The following is a 27,543-nucleotide window of genomic DNA, read 5'->3' on the forward strand; positions in this document are numbered from 1 at the left end:
GAAAAATTAAAATGAAAGAAAAAATAAATAATAAAGGTCAAACATGCATTATTACGGTTTCCTGAAATAGAATGTATTACAAATCATAGAGAGAAAAGTCATCTGACAAACTCTGAAACATTATTAACCACTATGTGGTTAATCACTATGTGGTTAATAGCAACCTTCATCAAACAATGTAGGGGACATTTTATTCAGCTCGTCAGACATAAATCCAACAGCGAATAATTCTTAATTAGACAAAGAACTCTACTTTAAAAAATTCGACATAAGAAAAACTTGGATGAATGCTCTTATTCTTTTGGCGATTTTACAAAAAATATTTTTCGTCAATTATAAAAGAAAAAAAATAAATAAATAAAAACCAAAGCATGCAAGGATATAATTTTTAAATAAATATCCCCGGGGACTGTACAAACTACATCAAAGAGTACGCCTTCAGAAGCACCGGCTATTCTAAAAACTAGTTATGTATTGAGAACAAGCTGGAATACATTTGTATCTAGTATAATATAATACTGTTTCAATTATTGTATAAACTTCACAATCTTTTAACGCTCAGACGTTGAAAAGCAACTATTACCAAATAAATAGCTTTAAATGATCATTTAAACCCAACAATCAATTACTTTTCACAATTTCAATTATTTGAACTTCTGGTTGCGTTTTATGATGACAAAATTCCGACGTCATATTTAACTCCAATTAACCGATATTAATTAATAGAACTATATTCCCACCAAGATCAGATGTAAGATATGAATTTACTGAACACTTAGCAGTAAATATTTAACTTACTTAAAAATAAATAAATAAATAAATAAATACAAAAGTACAAATTGGATTAACATTTATCAATTTTAAAGGTAATTTGCCACACTTTAATCGTTAGAGGGTTCTTGAAATTATTCAATTAAATACCGTTCTTGCAATAATTTTGCATAGATTTAATAACTCAACTCTTACCTTGTTCCCACTAGACAATCGAACTCGAGTAAATATCATAGTAACGAGACAGTCGTTTCATCCACTCAAAATTATCAGCACTTGTTCTGTTAACGTTAATAATGACACTCGCAACATAGTCAACCGCCACCAATTGGTACCATTTCAAATATTTAAACCAAAATGGTACACAGTATAACACACTTCGTCCAGTAACTCCACTAATCAGCTGATTACTGTTATATATAAGCAATACTGTTACACTACAAGCAATCATGTCAGCTGCTGTTATTTATTATAACTAAGATTCAATTGTAACTTTTTCAATTACTTACAAAAATGGATAAAATAAATCCTTTAAATTTTGAGAAGTATCTCTTTCATTAAACATTAAGAATTTAATTGCTTAATCAATGTTCGAGAAATTATCCAATTAAATTCCATTAGTGCAATATTTCTTCGGAAATTCTTAGTACAATAACTTATGCTAGTTTTTTGTTAGATAACAGCTGTATCTTTGAAACAAAGCAGTCATTTTCTCGTAAACTGCTCATATTAAACGGAAAAATGATCAGCATTAGTGAAGTTACATGATAACTGAACCGCTGATTTTTTATTACTATTAAGTACGAAGTGAAAATTAACAATCAATGATATTCTTCCCTAGCGTTTTTTTAATGACAATAACGATAGAAATTCTAAATATATTACCATATCTGTTATCTATATTTTCTATTGAAGCATGTGTTAATAATTTCCTTTTGTGATTGCATAATTTTGTAGTATCTCCTGGTCCTATAACTGGAGCAGTCCATGGTCTTGTTAATACCTACAACAAAACCGAAAATCAATACTTAATTTTAAAACAAGACATTTCTTTATGAAAAAGAAAAAGAAATAAATATCTGATTAAAGATAATAATATACGAAGTTATTAAAAAATTATAACGGACAGTTTGAAAGCTCATGAATAGTTAGTGTACTGTTTTACAGTTGATATAATTATGACCAAATGGTCGACAGGTGTTAGTCTAATTAGCGTGTACTCAGGCAGGATAACAGACCACCTGCATTCCTTATTAAAAACAACGAATTTCAACTCCCCCACATAAAGTACATTAAAACGAATACATGTTTAGAACGAACTGTGTTCTTTAGCAACTATATTAACAAGGAAATTTACGACCAATAAAATATTGTTTTTATTGACAATAAAGTTCCAAACATAAACAAAGGAATTTTATAAAATAAATATAAAATTAAATATTACTTCGTACTAGCAAGTATAGACCAGACGCTTCGGGGGTGTTTTACATTTAATATAACACCAGCAAGATATTTTTAATGTTAAAGCAACGAGGGATCTTCTGTTATAGAATACAAAATAGAAATATTGCATAGACATAAATTATTGTAAATTCTTCTCAGTTCTGTCAAAAGAGAGTCAAGTAAGTGCATCAAAGAGGGAGAAGTGCTCCCTTTGCCAATCTTCACTAGAAGTTATTAATAACAACTAAGAACTTTTATAGTATTTCTAGAAACATTTCGTTAACTATGTCACCACAGTGATTTTTGGAATAGAGAATGTATTCAGCTTTTACACATTCATGTTGAAAGGTGGTTGAATAATAATGAACCTTGATTTGTTGATAAGTTGAACCTCGTTACACTTAATTTCGCAATTTCTTTTTAAATTTACTGATTATTAATCTGGGTTTTAAACAAAGTAGAGTTATGACAGTTCATTGTTTGCCTTAAATTCATGCTGGTTAGCTTAATAAGTTAGCTTTCTTGGAAATTTCAAATAAAGCATCTAGCCAAGTGTTCGAGCTCAGTCCAAGTTGCGTAGTCGTTGAATAAATACTGCTGAGGTAAATTATATTCATGCCATTCGTTATGATCCTCGCTGTAAAAAAAAAGGGTTTACTATAGATCTCCCTGCTTACAAAGTGATATGTTCCTAAATCCTTGAAGATCAATCTTTCTAGTCGATAAAGCAATAACCTTGAAAATACCTTATTAGAAACATTCAGAAGAGAAGCGCCTCAATGATTTTCAAATTTCATTTCGTCTTTTTCTTATGAATGGAAACCGTGTAGGCATTTTCTAATTTATCTATCTATACAATCTTACCACTTTCTTCACCACAGCATTTCAATAGTAGCATGTATATTCCTCTTCAGTAGCATTATTATTTTTAAGGCTGGAAACTGTATTATTTCTTCATCTAAAATTCTGATGGTTCTTTTATTCATCGTTTAAACTTAAGATCTTTATTATCTTTCTATGACTGCTGATTGAAAAAAAAAAAATGCAATCATTGTTACGTCAAAGTTTTACAATTTTAATTTTGTCTTGATTTAAGAATAGATTAGAATTTGTGTTAGCCTTGCTCCACAGTCACAGGAGCCAGAAGAGGTTATAGAGAAAGAATGCACACATGTAGTACTGAAGAAGAAAACAATTTCATGTGTTCATTTGGCATATCTAATGGATTGAAACACTCACATTGAGATATCCACTTTAAAAAGAAACGTAACTATTGAATTGTGTTTTGTTTCTTTAGCTTTTTTTTTGTTTTTTACACGCTAAGGATTTTAAAAAAACAGGACGTGGTGACCTTGGTTAAGCAGGGTAGCTGTAATCAGCATATCAAAATTATAGGGGTCACCACAAGGCAATGATGTATAATAGGTACCTTTAACCGTATTTACTTTTATGTAAAAAACTAATATTAAAAGTCAATAATTTGATCAACTCCTAATTATAGTGGTATTTTTAATTACGGTTATTTCCGTTGCACCACTTAAAATGATATTTTAATTTATTTAAAATTGAAATTATTAGAGAATGAGAAAATGATCCTATTCGAGAAATAATCCTATTCTCATTAGCAATGCACTCTCTGATCATAATTCTATCTCAAGTGGATGTAAGGGATGGTATAAATGTTACCACAACAAAGATGAAACCTTTCTTTAACCAAGTAAAAGCTGTCTGTTGAAATGAATTTGCCTGATCTAGTTCAATTATACTATCACTGATTGATTTATTGATGTAGCACTAATTAGCAAGCAGCTGATTAACAATTGCATTGTTAGATCCAACAATTTTTTAAATAATTTAATAATAATAACATAATACATCTAAATAATAATAATAACAATAATAATAAAAAATACTTCTAACTTAACTTTAAGAGGGTAAAAACATCAAAAAATAATCTGTAAAATGTCTAGAGAATAAAACAAGCGATAAAAATTTTTTAGATTATATTTTTGTAAATCTTATTAAATATTCTCCAACTCCAAGCCTCCTCCTCCTCAACGCCTCTTTCATTGCTCCACTTAGGACTCAGCATAATCAATATAGTGCACCCAACAATTTTAAATGAAAGCAAAGAAGTATTATATAAGTTACAATTTATTTCTCTCTCCTCCGTTTTATTAATTATGAATCAACTAAAATTAATAAATAATATATGGTTGTGAAAACCAATAATTGCACAATGTTATGTAAACTGTAAACGAATTAATCTGAAAAAAAGGGAAAGATTTATTAGGAGAGAGAAAGTAAGTGTATTTATTCAGTTTATTAAAGAAGTACATAAATAGCAATATAAAAAAAAAAGGCAATTACTAAGAAAATAAAATTGTTGTTAAAAAATAGTTAATTTTTATACTGAGAGTAGTTTTTAAAAGAATATGACCTTGTATATGAAACAGTGATTTTGGCCACATGCCTGGGTTATTCATTACTTTTGTTTTTTTAACTTCTTTTTTTTTTTATTATTTTCTTTTGCGATTTAATAATCTGGTTATACAACAACAACGTCTTTCTTATTACAGAAAGAAGAATGTTTAAAATTATAAGATTTTTCTTCTTTTTTTTATTACCTTGGAATTAAAATTGAATGTAGCATCACAGTTGAAAGGGCATTCAAGTCCACATTTACAAGTTCCTTCAGACAGTAAATATGCTTTAACCTGCTCTAATGAACTTAACGCTGTATTACTTGGGCTGAAAAATAAAGAAGAAGAAAAGTGTTATAAACATATTTTCAGATTTTAAAGAAATAACAATAATATTTGTATTGTGATTTAGACACGCTTTGCTTGAAAGAGCTATCTACATCTTTTTATTTAAGTCATTACATGTAGAAGTAATTTGTGATTAGTCACTTCTTCAGGAATTGTACTGTCTCTCTAGAGATTTCCAAACTAACCACCTACATAGATTATCATAAAAAAAATTGCTGAACCATTTCTCGAGCACACCTAAAATACTGGAAATACTTCTTTTCTTTTTTTTTAACACTTAAAAACTAAATCGAAATATCCTAACGCAACGAATGCACGTCAAACTAATTATATACAGCAGATAGATCTGTTGATAATCGGTTCTAACTAGAACCAGGAAATCTTAAATTCAGTATTCAGAATGCATCACTCAGTTTGTAGATCCCGATTTTGGTATATGGAATAAAGTATATTGGATTGAACGATTGGTACCTACTTAAAATTAATTTAGAATAATTTTAAGAAACAATTCAATAGTTGCAATGAAACTTAGTTTTTCCACACAAAAAGAGGTAGTGTCAATAAATTGAGGCTGTTTGAATTTTGTTTGATGATTATGACAATTTATTATTATTTACCAAACATTCATCCTGGCTCGGATGGGTGATTTTTAAGGTTTGTTGAGTGTTGATAGCAATGGTTAGCGTTGGAGGTTTCACTTGGCAAGGTTATACTCAGGTGTCTATATCGTTGTGGGGTATGGCGGCTTTTTTGAAGTATTTTATTGTTTGTATTCTATTATTATGTAGAAAAAAATTCTATGAATAATGAAGCTTTTGTATTCCATTTAATATTATCACATCAAAGGGGCTTTATAAATGAACTTGTCAGATTTGCAAAATAAGACAAAAAATCTTCCCTTAAAGAACTTCAGAACAAACAATGGTACTCTAGATTTTGAACAGACCAAAATATGTTGTAAAATATACTGTTTTGAAATGACAGGTATTTAGATTTAGAGTGGCTATACGCTTATTTCATATTACATATTTCGCTTCAAGTGGCTACGTTCTCCGAGATAAAAATAAAAATGTAGTAATTTAAGTGAGACTAGACAATTAAATCATACAGAAATATGTTTCTGTAGCCAGATTAGGATGTAGTTGGTAGTTAATACCTGTTCACCTTGAAGAAAAGTAGATTACACAATATTGATGGAGGGGACACCCCTCTTAGCCACATCTCCTCGTCAATATCATTATTATCCTATCTACAGCAATAACCCTACTACTAAAACAAATTGTCTACTGTGTTTATATAGATCTACATATTATATTACAATGCGCCAACCATTTTATACACTCATTGTAACTAACAATACAATATCCACCTCTATATATCAACAGTGCTATTATTCATTCAATTATGTATATGAATACACATTATTTCTTTCTCTTTTATTACATTTTATCTCCGTATGTTTTCGTGTTAGATATTAATGTTATGTTTCAAACATTTTATGATTATTAAACAATAATTACTACTAAAATAATCTGTTACTGAGACCAAATTTATTCATTTATTTATGGAAGTTAATGATCAATACAACTGCCTATTACACCAACCAGATTTTAATCTGTTACCTATGGATATACACATAAATAAGAATTTCATTCACAAACTCAACCGCCAATCATTTGCATCTACGATTATAATTTCATCCAATGAAATGCGTATTAAGGTGATAATTATACTCACAAAATTAATCGCCAATCAATTTGCAACATTTCAATGATTACCACCTGACTGTATTAACGTGATAATTCATACTCGTTCAATGCTCCGACAAATCAGCTGATACTGATGTTAGGTTATATTATCATATCAGCTGTAATTTATAAGGACTGCATATTTAATCGTAAATATTTTAATTACTAAAAAATAAATTAAAAAACAAAATAAATAATTTCTGTTTTTGAAATTATCGATAAATAATTTTTATAAGTAATTTCCTAATCCCAATGAGTTAAATGTTCTTAATTCCACTCCTTAATCTTTTTTTTCGGTTATTTTATGTAGATAAACAACTCTTGCTTTTTTTCCACCATTTGTTGCTACAAGTGACTAATATTTACAACAAGGAATCAGTTGGTGTCTGAAATTTGCCTCAGAATGGCCCTACTATTTTTGCCTCCAAGATTTTTCCATACATTTATTACTCATCATAATCAGCTTTATTGTTTTTCTCTGTCTAAAAAAAAAAATCAGAGATCTCGCAAATTCTTTGAAATTCGTGTTTTTCTTGGAACCACCTAGAAAATGAGATTTGCAAGAAAATTAGAACACTTTTGAGTGGCTTTCTGTAGTCGTAAAAATTTCCACTTTAAGACCTATTTCATGCCTTGCGTTGATTTATTCTTTGAATGGTTAACTGAATGTTGATATTAAAAGGATTTCAGTTCAATGCACCCTACTTTATTTATAGTCTAAATAAAAGCGCTTATTTAACGATCAACATACTTAATAACATCAAAAGAAATTAAATATATCTTTAGCAGCTTGCCCTCCATTCATCTCATCTGCGATATTAGCAAGTAGAAGGTGGTTGATATAGATTTCTTTTGGGCAGCTAGCCAATACATTGTTGGGCAAAGATCATAACAACACAATAAGATGATATGAAGTTTGATTTGTTAAATCTAAATACAAAATATGAACAGAAAAACATAAAAATCTGAAATTTCATAACAATTAATTGGTAATTGAAATTATGGATGGGTTATAAGTAAAAAATAAGAAGCCATTTTTTGCAACTTAACGATTATTTTTTACAGTTTGTTTCCCATGCTAGCAACCTGTAGCTTGAGACTTAGATGGGTATACTTACATGGGTGGAAAGTATAACTTGAGCTAACAATGGCTGGATGTGATTTTAAGCAATATAGTTAATGGCATTAATAGCAAAAAATTTCTAATACAGTAAACATAGAACTTGCAGCCAAAAGAGATCACCTCTTATAGTTCCTGTAGAAGAAACCGTTTCTTAAACAAGAACCGGTCCAAGATGGAATTTCTTACTGGTATTATTTCCTATGGTCTCCAAGAGCCAGAGGCCTTAATTGTCGACGGCTAAGCAACCAATCGCGCACAGAATCGACCAAAATATTCTAATACCCAACGACTTGCAGAAATTTGTGTCTTTTATCAGATATAATTCATCCATAACGAACTAAAATAGCAAATTCTAATTAAGTGGCCACAGTTATTTTAAATGAGCTGCTATGTTGGGTAACAGAATCTGACAAACAGTGATGACGTGAAGTAAAACATAAAAAATGAAGTGTATGAGATAAATTTTTAACGACCTGCAGAGTGCTCATATGGATTAGTCACCTAGGTGGTCCATAAATATATAGAAGAATCTAATATTTCATCTTAATATTTAAGGAAATATGATATAGGTAACAGGCTGTTTATGTTTATATATAAGAGGCACTAGAAGCGGGCTAACTGTAAACAAAAAATTAGAATAAGAATATGGATTTCAGTATAAAGTATTATATAGTATAATTTATCCAAAGATGTGGTCACATAACGGTGTCTAAAAGAAATATGATTATAGATTTATAAGTAGGACGGACCAATAAGAAGAAGGCAAATAGTAAAGCATGTCAAAAGGTATAAAAAGCATTGCTACGAGATGGGAGGGGGTAACTTTATTATTAATGTTATCTAACCAGCGCACCAATCATGGACAGTTTTGTTAAGCATTCCTTATTGGCTAACTAGACAAAGCTCGCGCGCTTCTTAACCTCTCATTTGTTGCTGTTAGTTAACAAGGTATTGTTAATTCGATTAAATGTTTCTAAGAAAAATAATTTTTTTTTTGTTAAAAAGAACCCAATGTTTGTAGCTTGGATAGTTTATAAATAAAGTTATTTTTAGAAGTAGGTTAAAATAATGTTATTCAATATTTGATTAGAAAGCTTCTCTCTCTTGGTTTCTCTTTAATAACAATCTTAACTGGTCTCACTGTATCGACCTTTATTTATTTATTTATTTTTTCTGTCTTTCAACAATTTGCTATTGTTTATATAAAAGAAGTTATTGAAAAGATATCTTTCACTTGATAAGTAACTACCAAGCAGTGCAAAAAAAATAATATATGTAAGTGAGGAGAGAGAGAGAATAGGTAAGTGGCCGTGTAAATGTTATCTGAGTCACTTACTTTCCTCTCTCGTGTGATCAATAAGTCAACAGTCTGAGTGGGCAAGCGCTGGGTGCCGCCTCTGAAACACTGCGCCACACTCGGCCCCTTACTTTAGGCCCCTTAATCCACACACACACACACAGGAATACATACTCTAACACAATAGCACAATCATATAGTATACTACTAAGAGCAGGCACATACACAGAGACACAGAGAGATAGAGTAGGCAAAAAATAAAGGCAACTTCACCAAACATGATTGCTTCTGCTTATTTCTCCTTACTTGAATTTCACTAGTCTCTCTTTCTCCCCCATTTATAAAAATAGGGTAGTTAAAACTGCATTATAAATCACACAAATACTTCTTTACATACTTTTTTATTTGAATACTTTTTTATTCCTTTCCTTTAAATGTTATTTACTGTTACTTTAAAAAGATAAATCAATACGGAACCATATCATTGTTTTAAGAAAAGCACTTAAGATGAACAATCTTTCTGCTGAATAAACAACTTATTTATTTATTACTTTTCCAAGGGTTTGCTCCCCCTTAAATGCATAAGTAGCGGTTCATTAAAACAATTCTACCATGAATGCCAAACATAATTCTAATAGGAATAGATTATATAGATGTAAAATACCCTGAAGATCTGTTCCCATTGTTTCACCTTAAAAACTTGACTCCATTTATTAAGAATATCCTTTGCTTCGATTCTGAGGAGACCAAGACGGTGTATCAAAAAAAAAAGTCAAAAAGACAGAAGAAATGGTAACCAATTGCAGACGGAAAGCTTTTAAAACAGCTAAGATGATACCCATGAACAGAACGAGCTCAAGAAAAATGACCCAAGAATGTGTAAATGGATTGTATGCTTCAAACACGAAGGAAGGAACAGTGAGAAAATAGTTAAAAAGAGAAGTTGCTTGGTCAAGGTAGTGGGAAAATTACATGTTGCTCTTGTCCAAAAACAGTAATACTATTAATAAATAAAAGCTAAAAATAAATAAGTAATTTTTAGGGCCATTAACACCTGATTTCACTGACGTCAGGGGCTTTTCCAGAGTGGCTGTCGCTCCATCTGGGTTTATATATAAATATATAATCTATTCATTAATCTATACTACGATGTATTGTCACCTATGCTCCAGAGCAAGGAGTGCCATCATGATGATCTGGACTGATTGATAAGTGCTGAACCATTTTATTAACGGTAATGCCATTGAGTGTTGATAATTTTTCCAGTAATTATAATTGCGCGTGTAAGTGTATATATTAATTGTAAGTGTATATTATTAATGATTAATAATATACTCAAAATTTACTGATATTTAATTAGATAATTTTATGAACACTCAATGATAGGATAATTACCTATTAAATTTGAATTTAACAAATCGATACTTTTCAAAATAGGAAGTATTAATTTTTTACATTTCAATTAATTTTTTGAGTTATTAAACTATTAACAATTATATGATCAGCGATAATTATAAATTACAATTGTCATGACAGTATCAGGTGTCAGATGATTTGGTGGGAATACTAGAGAAGACGTTGTATAATCGTGATAATACAGCTATGAGCAGATAATAATCGTTTGACTAAAATTATTGTAACGTTTTTAATTTATTAAAGGTTTGTGAGCGAAATAAATTATCATTAAAAGCACATAGTATTTCTGAAGAGGAATTATTTCTTTGTTAATAATACTAATAACATTAAAGAGGAAATTAGTTCCAGATCCCACGATTATAATGAATGCGAATTAATTAACAATATAAAACAAACAATTCTAATACTTGTTTTAAATCTAGGGATATACTAAAGAAGAGGATTAATAAATTGTTCAAAAAGGAAAAATAAATTGATAAAAATTATAGCTTATTTAAACCTAAATGGAAGAAGACATATTATACACTTTTGTGAGTCACTACACAGAATATTGTAGTTATGTGATGAATAAACATGCTATTCTTTTATACCCTCTTCTATGTCTACTCTAAATGAGTCATCCACACTGCTTTTTTTTCCATCGAGTAGAAATCATTAGCATCTAACATGGCTTAATAGGAAATTCCCTCACATTCTTTTCTACCCTAATTTTATAATTTTGTTTTTTAAGGAGCAGGACCGACTAATTCGTTGGCACCTACGCTATCATCTATGTATAGCTAGTATCTGTAGCATTTGTAGATTTGAACAAAGGCAGCCATTATAAAGAAGTTAAGTGATCAGATTGCCATTTCCACAATTAACACCTGTTAATAAATAAATTGCCCAAAAAAGTGTTTTAATCAAATAAAATCTTCAATCTAGAATCTACCATAAATTAGTCGGTTTCTCAATTATGTGCCGGCTCATACTTTATCCTTCAAGCATCCTAGTCTTAAAAACAAACTCTAGAACCTTTAGAACTGATGAAGGCATCCTCCTACAATATCTTAGGACAATATGCTAAAAGATGACAATGGTAATGTTACCCCAAATTTACCCTCACTTTAAAAGTATCCGTATCGTATAAACTATCCATTTGAACATAGTATTTACTTTTTTTTATTCCAAATCTAGTTCTATATTTCAAATTAAACTAGAAGGAAAAACAAATAAAATCTGTGGTTACATAAGCGTTGAATGGTTTTCTTAAATGGTGTGCATTATCTCATAAAAGAAGTTATTTTACTTTTTTTTAAATCACATTCTTTGCTTTTATGAGTTTTTTTTTAAGAGCTTTAACAAAGTTCACATTTTCACAATCGAGAAACAATAAAAATTATATGTGATCTCAAGAAATACCACAATTTGATGAGATAAGGCTATAAATTATACTGTACATCGTTATGAAGTCTGATGAAAAATACATCATACAAAGTTTGGTTAATAATCTATCTCAGCCACCATTATCAAAGTTATCAAAGTTAAAAATATGACCAAAATAATTCTTTAATCTAATATCAAATAGATTTTATCAGCAATAAAAAAACAAACACTGAAATTCTTTCAAAATTTTATCTCTACAAGATAAAACAAGTGAAGAAGATCATTTCAGGAACATTGATAAAAATTTATTTTTAGTCAGTGGAGAAGAGAGATAATATTGCCGCCTCTAGCAAGGAGGTTATACATGGTAGCTAATGTGCCATTTATAAACAGCTGAAGGAGAAAAAGATTTACAGCATTCAAACAAGAAGGGGAAGGGAGAAATTCAATTAATAATCCATAGCCAGGTAGAGGCGCGCCCAGGGGAGGTAAAAATGGCTGGGAGTGATTAACCTTACCAGGCCCTATTACAGGATATCTCACTAAATTAACTACCACCAAATCACTGTTTAATTTAATATTTATATGGCATTATCATTTTGTCATTTTTTCCCATTTTTTTAAGCAAATTTCTTAATTAATCTTTTATTCTTTATGATAGAAAACTAATTGTGCGAAATGAAAAAGGCTTCTTTTTTTTAGTTTTCTACAGTTTTTTCGAAAACCACTTCAGGTGATTTCTTTCTGTCTTTCTTAAAGAAAATTCAAAGCAAATGCAAAGTGGGCCTTTCTTTACTGAATTTTATAACAATATTACCTAAATAGAGGTAGTATTTCATTTATAAATTCAACCGCCAATCAATTAACACTATTTCAATGTTTACATGTGCGTATTGCAGCGATAATGAAGCACCACGCTGTATATATAGCGATAATTTCACTCACAAACTCAACAGCCAATCAATTTGCTAATTCACAGTGATATCTACCAATCAGGTGGCATATTACAACGATAATACAGCATTGTCTACTATTCCAACTAAAGCAGCTGATCCTTTTAGGTTATAACCTTACCGTACCCTGTAATTTCAAATTATTGTATATAATTGTAATCATTTCACCCAATAAAATCACTTCGTGATTTCTCTCATGAAAAGTGTTGATTTTTTTTTTAAACATTATCAATTTAATAAATAATTTTCTTATTTCAATAAAAAGAAGACAGTCGTTTAAACTTCTTAAAATAACCGACAAAAGCAGCCAGTATTTGTAATTAGATTTTTAGCTAGAACTTCGATTTGATGTGAAAATTTAGAACTTGATTTTGATTGAAATGGAAGAGAAATTAAATTCAAATAACGATTAAAATCCAAAAAAATACTTTTTAGAAAATGAAACCTTTTTGTTCAGGTAAATTTTTAAGCCACCAACCAGTAAAAATTGATGACCCCTTACTAGCACTAGTTATGATACCCATTGTTCAAAACAATTTAAAAAAAAAAGAACCAAGAGTTGTTTTAATAAAAAATTGGATGGGATTTTTTGTAATCACTGGACACCTGCCATTGAAAAATAAAACTATCCATGTGCTCTGTGTTTTATGTCCGTAACTAATCCGAGATTAATTTTTTTTTTTATCATTGTTTGCCTTGTGTTTTTGATTGGTAATACTGGTTTTAACAATTTTCTGGATAACTGTATTCCCCAACTAAACTGAACGAATTTTTTTTTTTAAATCAAACAACTTTTGTTTTAAAAGAATAAAGATTTAAATTTTTGCAATAATAATGGCACCTCTAAACACTCTAAATTCGCCAGCAATTTAGAAAACACAAAAATATATTTAAAACCTTGAAATATATTACTAAATTACCTAATTGAACATGCACGTAATAATAATAAACAGAAAAAGAAAGGAGTTTTAATCATTTATTATTGGAACAAGCTCACAATTATTTTTCAAGGTAAAAACTTTACAGAAAGGAATATACACGATTTTTAATTCGTAGAGGACAAAAGAATTTTTAACCTTGTTATTAAAACTAATGAGTTCTTCAACTTAATTCTCGCTTTTATTTCTAAAATATATGTATAGATACAATATATATACTATTTGTGGTCCTTGAGAAAAACAGATAATGTTGGAACTCTCCAGACGATCATGCAATCATAAATTTTGTAATTCAAACTGAATCAATTTTCATTGGTGTTAGAATTTTTATTGAACTGTGGATTGGGTCAATGAGAAAATAATGTGACCCACATTAAATGTTTTGTTGGGTACAGAACTCAGTTTTTTTTTTTTTCTTAAACTTTAGATCAAAATGGGTGTCTATATTATATAATTGCTCTATTGCGATGTACGAGAAGGTTATAAATTCCGTGTCTGCAATGAAATGATGGATATTAAAGCTTCCATCATGTTTATGTGATTTTTTTTTTTAATTTTGTGCTCAAATAAATTTTAAAAATGAAAATTAACTTATCTATAATTTCATAATTTGGTTATGGTGTTTGACTATTTTTATCATTACTTTTCTTTTTTTTTGGGCGCATCAACAGCTGAGGTTATTGGCGCCCGGAACTTTTTTCAGTGCACGGTCGGCCTTCGTAGAGTATTCTCTCGTTACAGACAGCACTGTCCATCACTGTAAGAAGCTCCTAGGAAGAAAAAAATCCAAGAGGTCAGCAGCTGGATTCGAACCCGGGACCTCCGCGAGGGAGTCCAGTACGCTAACCGCATAGCTAATCCCTTCCTTTAATCATTGCTAATAAATTTCTTTACGTAGGGCACACATTCATACAACAACATATCCACTGAATAAAGGCAACTACCCCAACAGAAACGTTTGGGAAATAAATGTATAAAACACTAAAACAAAATCACCATCCAAAGCAGAGTTTAAAAAGCCAGAGAGAAATGAACAGCTCAATGAGAAAACAAGAGAAAATGATAAACTACAACATTCTTGCAAGCATTATATTGCTTTGACTGGTAGATTTATCAGGGATTATTCGAACAGGTGGATCACGTTCAATATAAAAGTCATCTTTACACGAAATGACTTTCATCATTACATATCCTTATTATACTGGAAGCTCTTAAAACAACTCTTTGGTAGAACTTTCGCCATAAAGGCGAAACATCATTTATCTAACGACGACTCTTTTTTTTTTTTTTTAATATAATTAGGTTATATTCAGAATATTTGGTCATTACAGATTAGCAGTAGAAAAACCTTAGTCGGTCCCAGTTGAGGTGCCACAAAAGTCTGGAACGAGAGTTTCTGTTCCTTGAGTTGCTGTTAGTGTTCTATGGTAGTCGTTCAAACTGTTCAAATCTTAGGTGCCACAAAAGTCAGGAACGAGAGTTTCTGTTCCTTGTGTTGCTGTTAGTGTTCTGTGGTAGTCGTTCAAACTGTTCAAATCTTAGATGCCACAAAAGTATGGAACGAGAGTTTCTGTTCCTTGAGTTGCTGTTAGTGTTCTATGGTAGTCGTTCAAACTGTTCAAATCTTAGGTGCCACAAAAGTCAGGAACGAGAGTTTCTGTTCCTTGAGTTGCTGTTAGTGTTCTGTGGTAGTCGTTTTCAAACTGTTCAAATCTTAGGTGCCACAAAAGTCAGGAACGAGAGTTTCTGTTCCTTGTGTTGCTGTTAGTGTTCTGTGGTAGTCGTTTTCAAACTGTTCAAATCTTAGGTGCCACAAAAGTCTGGAACGAGAGTTTCTGTTCCTTGAGTTGCTGTTAGTGTTCTGTGGTAGTCGTTTTCAAACTGTTCAAATCTTAGGTGCCACAAAAGTCTGGAACGAGAGTTTCTGTTTCTTGAGTTGCTGTTAGTATTCTATGGGGTTAGTTTTTGATAGCATACATCATAGAGGGCATTCTTAAGCGATGTTACCAGTCACTTTTCGGAAGTTATTATAATTATTATTATTATTTTACTCTTCCTAGATGCCTTATAAAATTCGCTGAACATGGTTTTGTCTATCAAGAGAGAACACTGAGAAATGGAAGTCAGGAGACAATGCAGTAAAAGAAGACTCAAGAGCGCAAATGTTCATGGCCTCAAGTTAAATAATAATAAATCACTGTTTTTTTTTTTTTTTTAGATTTTGGAATAGAGAAGTAGTTGTAAAAGAAATTATATAATTGTGAAGAAGTTTCTCTTTAAATAAAAGTAAATAAGTTGATTTACGCATGCGTAAGAGATAAATCAGTTTTGTAATAATATTTGTACAGTAAATAAAATAAGTAACTTTCACTATACTGGAATGACTAGATACTTTCATCTTTTTAGAACTTTCATTTTATCAAAGTTTAAAGCGGCCAACATAAAGAAAGGAAATAATCGTAAAACTTTAAGTCTTCTCACTTTCTATTTTTATTAACTAATAATAATGGTAATAATGTCAAGTTTTCAGGTACATTACTAACAGCAAAAGTTTTTCTACTAACAAAGCACTACATTATTACATGGTGTCAATGAAGGCATTTTAAAGTTAAAAGTGTCTGTATGGCAAGGAACTATACTGCCCACATCATGTACCACGTAACAGTGGTTAAAAAAAAGATAAAAGAGAAACATTTTACTGCACAAAAGTTGCAGGTAAATCAGTAATGCGTTCTTACTGAGCACTGCTCCTAAAATGAACAATGGACCTGGGTAAGTTTAAAAATACTGCTATAAATTACTTTTAACAAATACAAAAGCAAAAAAAAAAAAGGTGAAATTATTCAACCTTCTTTAAGGTTACAGCTGCAGAGGAAGTGGAAATAGGGGAATGTCTCTGTATACTTTAGAAGTGACAGAGCTCACAGAAGGAGGAGCAGGAGGCCATAATTTCCTAAAGGGAGCAAACCAAAATAAAACTAACGGACCTACCTCAGCAGTAAGAAAGTTATGCACCAACAGTTATGTAGCTAATTCACAAATTATTGCCAACTCAACTTGACAGACAAGTTTCACCTTATTTTCTCTCTTTTAAAAATATCTCCTTTTTAATTGTTTTAACGATGTATTTAAAGACATAAGGAATGGATTTAGCTCTTGTGATTGGTGCAAAGATTTTTCTTGATTAGAAACTAGTGACAGCCCTTGGAATTTTTTTTTCCTCTGCCTTGAAGTCTGTTACAGCTAACTGTTCGGAGTAGCGGCATTGAACTGAATAAAAAAAAAAAAAGGGTTCTGACCGCAAATAATCAAACTCCCAATCATCGTTTTAAAGATTGCCTACAACTACATAACTCATTCATAAGGACTATCGCTGGGAAGCTGCCCAAATCTTGGGAGCAAGGCAGATCATAACAAAAATAGATCCAGATCTTAAGACTCCCTCAATTCTATTCAATTAAACAAAAAAAAAATTGAAACACATCTATTATTAATTTCTAATCATGCAAATTAGAAGCTCTGTAAATAATTAAAGCACAGCAATTATGAAACAAACATTCACCAGTTGAACACCATTTATGATTTAATCGGAGCAATTATTTTAATTAATAATAGCGATTGGCCGCAACGTTACTAATAGAAAGACCGAATTGAAGTTTTAAACCTATGTTTATTGTTTAGATTTTCTGAACGGGCTTTTGTAGGGCCAAGTACCCCTTACTCACAGCCAGAGCGCCACTGTGGCTAACTGCATTCACCAGTTAAATAATAAAAATTCTTACAACCATTTTACCCATCGGCTTTCCTCTACTTTGTATTGTAATAATTGTGTACTACGTGGGAATTTATTAATGTTTATCTTATTCAATACATGAATTGTAGTTCCCACTACTTCATATTATATACATTTTTGAATAATTAACACTGGTATTATATTACTTTTTTTCTTTTTTAATAACATATTTTGATTTGCAACTTTGTAATACATCTTACATATCGCTTCTTCCTTTTTGGTTTTTAAACAAAAGAATAAGCAATCATTTAGCTTAACGTTTAATTGAAAGAGAAAAAGAGCTTTTGTTTTTATAATTATATTTTTAGATATAATTATGGCAATTAGCAATTCTAGAAGGAACGTGCACGTATAATAAATTATGCATAAACTTAATTTATTTGTCCGCTCGTACGAAAGAAAAAGCTATATTATACAGTCATTTTCTAGTAAAGAAAAGAGTGTCATTTTTTTTTAAAAGATTTTACTAGGAATACGTATTTTGAGTTCACCTGAATTCGAAAAATGTTTCTATGTGCCTGTCACCCTCTTCCTTACAATTCACTATGCAGTATTGGACAGAGTTATCAGCAACTACAACTAGAATAATGTCCAAAACATTAAATAATGCTCAGAAAAATCCTAGCACCAATGATCTCAGATTTTATACCTTAATTTAAAAATCTATAAATGAGAAATATTAATTTAAAGACTAATTAATTAAAAAAAATAATAATAGCAAAGATGTTTTCAAAGTATTATCATAAATAGCGCGACCATAATTATTATCTGAGCTACAAAAACTTTTACTGCTTTCTTCTTTGAAGTGAAAATCAATAAAGTAAATGGATTGATTATAAACGGGCGCAAATAAGCGTTCATTAATTTTTTTTACTGCCTTTTATTTATTTAAAGCTTTCACAACATGGTTACTAAAAATGTTAATGCATTTTTAAATAAAACATTGGTTAATTCGTTAGTTAACGTGGCTTAAATTAAAACAAGATTTATTTAGATTCTAATTTGGCAGTTTGAGGCTATTTATTAAATTAATTAATTTATTATTAGCCTACTTTCAATAAGATTACACGACGCACGAAGATAATCAACTTATTGAATAAGCGTTTTAAAAATTAGAGATAAATTTTTACCGTGAGATCTCTATCGAAATACAAGTTCTAATTTTCTATAAGTATTATAGTGTTTAGAATCCCACGATTCCACAAAAGATTCAATTAAAATTGATTCAATTTTTTCTACATTATAAACTATATTAACGCATATATTATAAAATTAATTTTGTCTACCGCTATAAAATCATAGATAAATTGTAATACTTCTCAAATTATGAATTTTTATGTGCTTCTTTTACATAAGCTTTGAATAAAAATTGAGCTTAAGAATTTTACGTTTTAGAACAAGAACCAGCTATTGTTAAGGCATTTTAGAGAACAAGTGTTCATGCGCTAAATATTTTTTAATATCTAGAAGGTTTTGCGATGCCAACATTCTTTAAAAGACTGCTCAAACTAATGGATTGCCACAGGGATATAGAACAATTTCTAATACAGATGCATCCACTTAGAATATATTGCTACACAAACCTTAATTTTGCAGGAATTATACAGTAATCGTTAGGATATTATCAAATAACGCAGACTGTTAAAGCATAGGACCAACCAGAAATCTAATTCAATACCTTAAAATGTTAGGCGCCTGAATGTTTCTAACGTAACATACAATACTGTCCATTAAGACAACAGAGTGAGCTGTAAGTAGTAGCTAACTTAAAAGAAAATCTAAGATGTCAGCTGCTGGATTCGAACAAGAGATTTCCTCGTGGAAATATCCAGTACGCTTACCACTGAGCTAACCCCTTCCTTTTTTTAATACATGGTACGCCTTAAGTTCTATATATAGTACAAATATTTATGCTTAAGGAAGCTAAAATAGAACACCTAAAACCATACTGTTAGACTGGGATACCCATAGGGACAATAAGAGATGTAAAAGTGCCTAAAATAATGAAAAAATTAAGAAACAAAAATTCAGCACTTCACTAAGAAACATCAAATGCACTGTAAAAAGTAGAAATTATGCATTCAAAAAAGTAGATCTTAATATGTTAATAATAATAAATATAAGGGAAGGGATTAGCTATGAGGTTAGCATACTGGACTCCCACACGGAGGTCCCGGGTTCAAATCCAGCAGCTGACCCTTAGATTTTCTCTTCCTAGGAGCTTCTTACAGCTCACTGTCCGGTGATGGACAGTGTTGTCTGTAACTAGAGAACACTGTCCGGAGGCCGGCAGTACACTGGAAAAAGCTCCGGGCGCTAATAACCTTAGCTGTTGATGCGCCAAAAAAAAAAAAAAAAAAATAAATAAATATAATCACGTGATCAGAACAATATGGTCTTTCATAAAAGGAGCAGTTTTATAATGTGCCTATTGCAGCAAATTAAGTCGAAAAAAATGAACACACCATGTGTGTGAAGGAGATAGTATACAGTATGTATTTAACATACACAAACAGGTAAGTTCTACCGATTCAATGCCTCATTCTCCTTCAGGAAACCATACGTACAACGCTAAATAAAGATAACATTCACAGAATAGATATGATGATAAATAAACATAATATCGCCATGTAATCCATTTAAACATACCATTTTTAACAAAACCAACAATTCAAATCCTACGCCTTTTGTAAAGATAAAATATACATATTTAATTTTTATTTTGTTAATATGTAAAGGAAGAAAAATATTTTTTTAAATAATAAAAATACAATTAAAAGTAAAGAAATTCTTTAGCTTTAATTATACTTCAATTTTTCCCACGACGAAAAAGGAAGTAATTAAAAAAGTTGCTCCGAAAAAAAGATATTTTGTTTCTGAATCTTTTTTATTTTTAAGACTTAAAAGTAAAAAAGTTTTCTTTTAACTCACTTTTAATTTACTAAACGTATTCACCATTGAAATAAATTTAATTAAATATGACTTTACGAATTAATAAATAAAAGATAAAAAAATTAAAAGAGTTCTAACAATAAATTTGTTAATTTAAGTACTTCTCCTTTAAACAAAACTTTTTTTTTCTAGATAATTGAACATAAAATTTTTCTTATATAAAATAGATCCTATAATGGTTTGCTTATATCTGATAATTTCACTCAAACTCAACCGCCAATCAATTTGCACCATTTCGACCAATCAGGTTCTATTACACTGATTATACAGTACTATACTACATTATCACGATAATACAGCATCGTTCATTATTTCCACTGATCAGCTGATACTAATGTTAGGTTATAATACTACCATATCAGCTGTAATTTATAATAATCACTAAATAATTAATTGTAAATATTTTATCTCAGAAAATAGAATGTATAAATAAAATTAATACATTTTATTTTAATAACTTCGGTGTTTTTTTTTTTTTTAATAACCCACTCATTCTAATCATTTAAGTGGTGATCATTTAATAAAATTTGAAATTATTAAGGACAGTTGCGAAAGGGTTGATCGTCATAAAGTTGTTTAATTCAGACCATCACATTAGTGCTTAACATTTGTGCATTTATTATGGATTTAACGCTGTCTTTTATCTACTCAACCACTTGGATCTAGCGTTTGATCCTTTTTGCTTTCTCAGAAGAATTATTAATAGTGATAAAATTGAAGTTTTTAGTTAAAGATTCTTACAAAAATACTAAAAAGCGCACAAGAAAAAAAAATGATTTAGACGTTTAATCTGGTAGAGGCTAATTATCCGGGGTTTACCAAAAAGCAATGAAGGAAATAAGATTGTTATGGCAATGTATGTAAATGGATCCTCCTGAAATTTGAAGAAGAATAAGTGAAAGATGGGTGATGGAGGAGCTGATGATTGGAAAGAGGTTGAGTTAGGCGAGATACCGCGCAATGGTCACACTTGTTCTTCTTCAGATCAGCTTTTATATTAGATGAATAGATTATAAGAACTAATATGCAAAGCGACAAACAAACAGAGGGTAACTTTTGCATGAGTTATGATAATTAGGAAAATAAAACGTAAAACATGAATCAAAACTCGCTTATTTCATAATACTCTATAATCTACATAAAATATAATCAACATAATTAAATAACCACTGGTAAAGTTTACCTGTACATAAAAAGCCCTAATGTTTTAATATCAGGTAAAAAACAAAGGTAAAGGGCAAAGGTGGGAGAATCTCAAGGGGAGTAAAACAAAAAGGGAAAGGCAATTTTCTTTTACCTCACTTTGTTACCCAACATAAAAACAATGTTGTATGAGTGAGTTAAAAATCAATAATTCATATTTCACTACACTGCTTTATCTGTTTTTAAACATTCTTGAAATTCTACTGTCTGGTAAGAAACAATAAGGTGTGGGGGAAAAAAATATGGTGAAGCGATTCTCTTGAAACTTATGTGAACTAAATCAATATTCTTTAAACGAAATAATAGGTCTAATAAACACTATGTCCACGATCAAATGAAAACGATTCACACTGCCAAGAAAGTTACAACAACCATTTTCAGGGATTAAAAACTCTTTTAAATTGGAATTCACATAGCGATTAAACGGTACAATTTACTAAAACTGCTCTCTGTAGGAAAGGTTATTCACCTCTGCCTAAGAATTTCGCTAATTAATTGGGCAAAGAAATTAACTAAGGGAACCAAACAGCAAAATGGAACAAAACAACATTTAGCTGACGACATTAAAGATAATAAATAGAAGAAATAAATACGTTTTCAGTGACAAAATTCTAAAAAAAAAAAATAAATAAACCACTAAAAAGTAATCTATAATGCACATCAAATCAAATAATTTTAAAGCAATAATAAATATGAATATAAGATTTAAGGCTGTGATAAAAATTAAAGAAACTCGTTTAGAACATGTCAGTAGACACACATTTGGTTACCATACACGTGGAAAAAAAACTGTCTTTTAGGTTCTCATCCTTTAAAAAAAAGAGTTACTGAACACATTTTGAGAAACCGTTTTTTTTATTTCTTTTTTAAGAGATCAATTATAATTTCATAATAATTAGTTTTAATATAATTGGGGAGAATTGTGTTTAAAAAATGTAAACGTTTAAATATTTACTTGGAATCCGTGTTATTAATATATTAAAAAAGAAAATGAAATAAACTTTTTTAAAAATAAATATACGAAGCCTTTTTTATGAAAGTAAGATGATCATATCAGCTTTCTGGGACCAAGTGGGTACCTCCGAAATATAATTCCGATTGAGGAAACCCTTAGAGTGTAAAAGAAAACGTAATAAAGAAGGTTCGGAAGGAACAAACTTGTTCAAACGAGAAATTCTCAAAAGAATACTGTAATCTTGAGACCAAAAGAACGAAATGGTAAAACGACAAATGAAGAGACATTTGCCTAAAAAAATAACATCCAGAAGAAAGGAAGAAAAGGTAAAAGGTCTAAGAATGAGGTGGAATGGAGGAAGTTGAAGAGATCATGGACATCAAGAAGAAGATGGTGCTGGCGAAGTGGGAGGCGTAGCGGACAAATTTATTCGGTAAAGGAATTTGGCCCATAGTTGTTGATTAAACATTTTAAAAAATTATACTGCATAATAATTCATGAATATGTAAAAGTAAAATAAATAAATACATGCACATATCTCTTTCTCAAATGAATTCCCGTTTTAACCGTTTAAAAGTCTCCCGTTTATTCGTTCATAAAGTCAGAGAATGGGATGAAGAAAACAGGACATTTTTAGATATACTAAAGTTTATCAAGGCCAATCATCAGCTTTTATGGGAGGAGTACATTCCAGCCTTTTACATAATAAGGTATGACCACAAAGTCGAAGAAACTGGTCTGGGTCTAAGACTCCATTTTCTCCTTGGTGAAAATCAATCAAAATGAAAGGACCAGCTAAAGGGCTGTTATACAATACTTGAATATGAAGTTATATCTGGTAAAAATAAAATGTAATATTCACCAAATTAATAAAGGGTAATGCACTTATTTGTTTAGAAAAAATTCTATTTATGAATAAAATATGCCAATTAGAAGCAATAAGTTAGTAAGAACCAATCAACAATGAATTTTATTAAAACAAAATTATCTCCCTAGAAGAGTGAGGGGGAGAAATCGTATAACTTCAAAAAGGAAAGTTGACAAAACAAAAATGTTTAAAAACTATGGAAATTTTCTAAAAGTAAATGTGAAAGTTTGTAGAGAAATAACTCTTAGATTAAGGTGAGTGTCCTATTCATTCTCTCTAATGATTAGCCTTTAAGAAAGGAGAGACCTGAAACGTACACTGAATATAAGAAGGGAGGCCTGACCTAGAAAGCTCTTATAGATGGCCCCTCAAATATCTGCCCCACTTACTAATCTTTTCAAATGATACTTCAGTCTAATAACAATTATAGATCACATTTCTATATATTTTTGGATCTTAGTTCTAACTTTAACTGTTCGAACTAATTAAAAATATAATAGTGCCACATTGAAAAAAAAAAATCTTATTATTGTAAAATTAATAATTCCCAAATGTTAGGGGTTCAAGGATTCTAATTAGGACTTTCGTAATCTAGAAATAATTGGGTAGGAAATTTTGGTATCCAAATACAGTCCCAATTTCTCAAATTTCTGGATTTCGCAGCGTCCGTGGTCAATCAACAGTTTATGAACATTTCAAAAACACACATAAAAAAAACATGGCCTTTCTTCTTACTTCAGATTATTTGTAAAATTATGCTCTGTTAGTTCAATTTTTTATTTTTTTTTAATTTCTAATATATGAAATAAATTTAGACTTCAATAAATATTTATGAAAATTGTATTATTTTGGAAGATGTAAATTAAATTAGGTAAATTACTAGCAAAGAAAATCTGCGTTAAGATCATCTTATACAATCTGTCTCTTATACAAGTTCGTAAACTGTTAAGAGTTTGGGCAGCCTGAAATCTCTTTCTTAAAAACAAAATTAAATATTAGAAATGTTAAGAAAATTCCCTCATTCAATATTCCACTCTTCTTTTAAATTTTAAAGATTCAGGAAACGAAAACTGTTTTAAAAGTATTTGGACCAGTACAAAATTGGATACCTCTTCCAAAGGAGATTGATTGATTGCCGGAGGTTGGATACAATGCCAAAATTATATTATTTATTTCTTGGGTACATATGTAATTGTCATTTAAGTCGTAATAGCAGAAAACTAGGTGAATTGAAGATTTTCATTTTGAGAATTAGTAACAAAATTGAAAAATTAAGATGGAAATAATTACGGTTATCAGAGAATTACAAAAAAATGCCTGAGTGTAAACTGTAACCTGGAGACACAACTGGAAGTCAAGATCGAGGAACACATTATACGTTTGCGATTAAAACGATAACGAAATTTGGAATTACTAATTACAACGGAAACATTTTTAACAATAACTAGCAGTCACTAAACCTCAACTCCTTAATCCGTAATGGACTCTAAATAAGTTAATGCAAATTAAGAAGCCCATCGAATGATAAAGATGCCAATAAATTTCTATCAACGAACTGATCTCAGCCCTCGTGATGCAGATAAGCCTCTCCCACAAATGAAGAATTCGACGAAGCTAGGGCCAAACCAAAGCAAGAACAGCATTTTTTTTTTTTTTCATCTTTCTTTGCGATAACTGAATTAGATGACTTTAACGCGATCAAATCTGACAATAGGCTGGAGTTCGTGTATCGTTTTACGTCAACTATAAAAAATGTTCAGACAGATACTGGATCTTTGATTTAGTCTCAAGCACTAATCTCAACGAGATGAATCAAATCAACTGTTGAAAGCTTAGCATCTGAACTGGAATCAATTAAAGGTCATCAATTTGTTTTGGCTGACCGAAAATAGGTAGATATTTAAAGTATACATGTGATTATACTAGTAACATATGTTATATTTCTCCCTTAAAATTTATCACTGTTAATTAGTTCGTTACATTTAAATAATTCGCTTTTATAGATTTCATTCAAGGAAAAAGTGATGCTGTTAGGACTTTTGAATCTGGATGGAGTCGAAAAAACGTCATAAGATTACATAAGTTTATGGCTGAATTAAAATTAATACCAAAAACAAAATGAAACGGAAAATGAACTGTTCTCCACTTTAAACCTTAATCGAAGTATGGTGCTTGAATACTAGACCAAAAGTTTAGGAAATGTATCCAGCATTAAAAAAACTGAAGGCATAGTAAATAAAAAAAAAACACCGGATAATTAACAAAACATAAACTTACCTAACATAAATAATAACACCATTGGTATGAAGACGTTTCCAACCAAAAGGCGGAGCTATGGATTCTTGTTTGAAATCACTCTGTTCAATGTCCACTAAAGTGTCTGTTGAACTTAAACTACTGCAAGTCGATTCTGCAGCTTCAGAACGCACTGAATCACACCTAGGACTTTCATAACCACGACAATATACTTGTTTCCTTGAATTTACGGTGGCTTGTAGCGAAGCATTCTGGTATTCAGGAACATAGACTAAGATGTTCTGGTCACTCGGCGGCGGTGGCTTGTCGGCCATATTCCGATAAGACACCCAACGTTAACATCACTGTTGTAACACCCTACCATAACAATTTCCTGAAAGAAATTTCGAAAATAAATTAATGATACAGGAAAGGCAAGGCAGTGTAGGTTAGGCCACACCTGGCGGTTTTGGTATTAACGTTTTACTAGTAGATACACATTAAGTGCATAACATGAAAATTGCATTAAGCTAACTTGCAATGCCTAAATAAACGGCACAAAGTCAATGAATAGGAAATTAAAAAATATTAATAGTATCATGAGGTACAGAGTAATCTAACAGTTTGATATTTTACTTTCAAAACTAAAGTATAAGTATGAGCATAAGTGATATATTTTTAAAAATGATAGTTTTTACTAAAAATTAGCAGGATAAAGAAAAAGGTAAGCAAGTCAAATTCGACAACTTATACCTTAAGCAACCAATTTGTAACATACGAAATTAAAATAAAGTTTTGAAACATCTATACCGAACAAGATTCTAAACAATTTAATTACTTAATAAATGAATTCAAGAGCATAAGAAAAATTTTACGGAAAATATGACTAAAAAATTGTTACATTTTACAAACTTTAACGATCACAAATGTTAGGTTATCTTTCTAGATAGAAAATCTTTATTTTTCCTTCGTTCTGCTAATGATTTCTTAAACTAAATAACTGAAATTGTTTTTCACAAGAAAAATTACCTGCATGTCGCAAATAAATCATATAAACAAGAAGTGTCACTTGTTTTCTCCTTTAACATTACATTAATTCCAATTATGAAAAAAATGATCCATAAACGAATCAATTTTTTTTTCTCCGGAGTATTTCACAATAAACCAAAAATCTCAAGGTTATAGATGTCAACACAAACTTAACACCTGGACAAAATTTCACTTATGTTTTCACACTTTAAATATTAATTTTATAAATTTAATAATATTTACATGCTAAAAAACAATTTAAATAGATTAATCCGATAAAAAATCCCTTTACACATTTACACGTAACTATCGATAAACACTGAGTTGACCCCTCTTTACACTACAATATTCGCATTAATGTTAGAAAAATATGGTTCCTCAATACCAGAATCCTTTGCGTCATTTGCGGATGTAAGATCCATGATGCAGTTAGACAAAAACAACAAAACACTAAGTTCGTTTTAAGGTCACATTCTATGTAAATAATGAAAAATTGATAAAGGATTTTTTTTAGATTGAATTACAGAGAGTTCGTATTTAATAAAATAAGACGTATATTATCAGTGACGTGTTCCCAACTACATAAGGCTTAGACCTAACGTAAAATTTATGTAAAGCATTTTAGGTTAGATTAAAAGATGTTTTTCTACTTGGTGGCAGTGGTTAAGCGGGAATTCAAACTT

At 30.3% G+C, this 27,543-nt stretch overlaps 1 protein-coding gene across 6 annotated transcripts in view; it reads right to left on the reverse strand.

The window, feature by feature from the left end:
* sba (six-banded) overlaps positions 1 to 27,543 on the reverse strand; it is a 41,332-nt gene extending 13,789 nt beyond the window's left edge. Inside the window, exons 1-4 of one of the 6 annotated variants that reach the window (XR_012454660.1) lie at positions 26,861 to 27,543; positions 25,874 to 26,225; positions 4,842 to 4,965; positions 1,657 to 1,774 (exon numbers count right to left, since the gene is read on the reverse strand). Coding sequence is in view for 5 of the 6 variants with exons in the window: in XM_074115807.1 (XP_073971908.1) it covers positions 1,657 to 1,774; positions 4,842 to 4,965; positions 25,874 to 26,166 (535 nt within the window). In the remaining variant the exon portion in view is untranslated. Of the gene's footprint in view, positions 1 to 1,656; positions 1,775 to 4,841; positions 4,966 to 5,602; positions 6,075 to 6,141; positions 6,580 to 6,722; positions 6,873 to 25,873; positions 26,520 to 26,860 lie in introns of those variants that run through there. The other 5 variants (XM_074115807.1, XM_074115808.1, XM_074115810.1 and 2 more) reach the window with 5 other exon arrangements.

Source organism: Rhodnius prolixus, unplaced genomic scaffold, assembly GCF_049639745.1.
Source record: "Rhodnius prolixus isolate KJV_2025 unplaced genomic scaffold, Rpr scaffold_13, whole genome shotgun sequence".
In the NCBI taxonomy this organism is placed as follows: Eukaryota; Metazoa; Arthropoda; class Insecta; order Hemiptera; family Reduviidae; genus Rhodnius; species Rhodnius prolixus.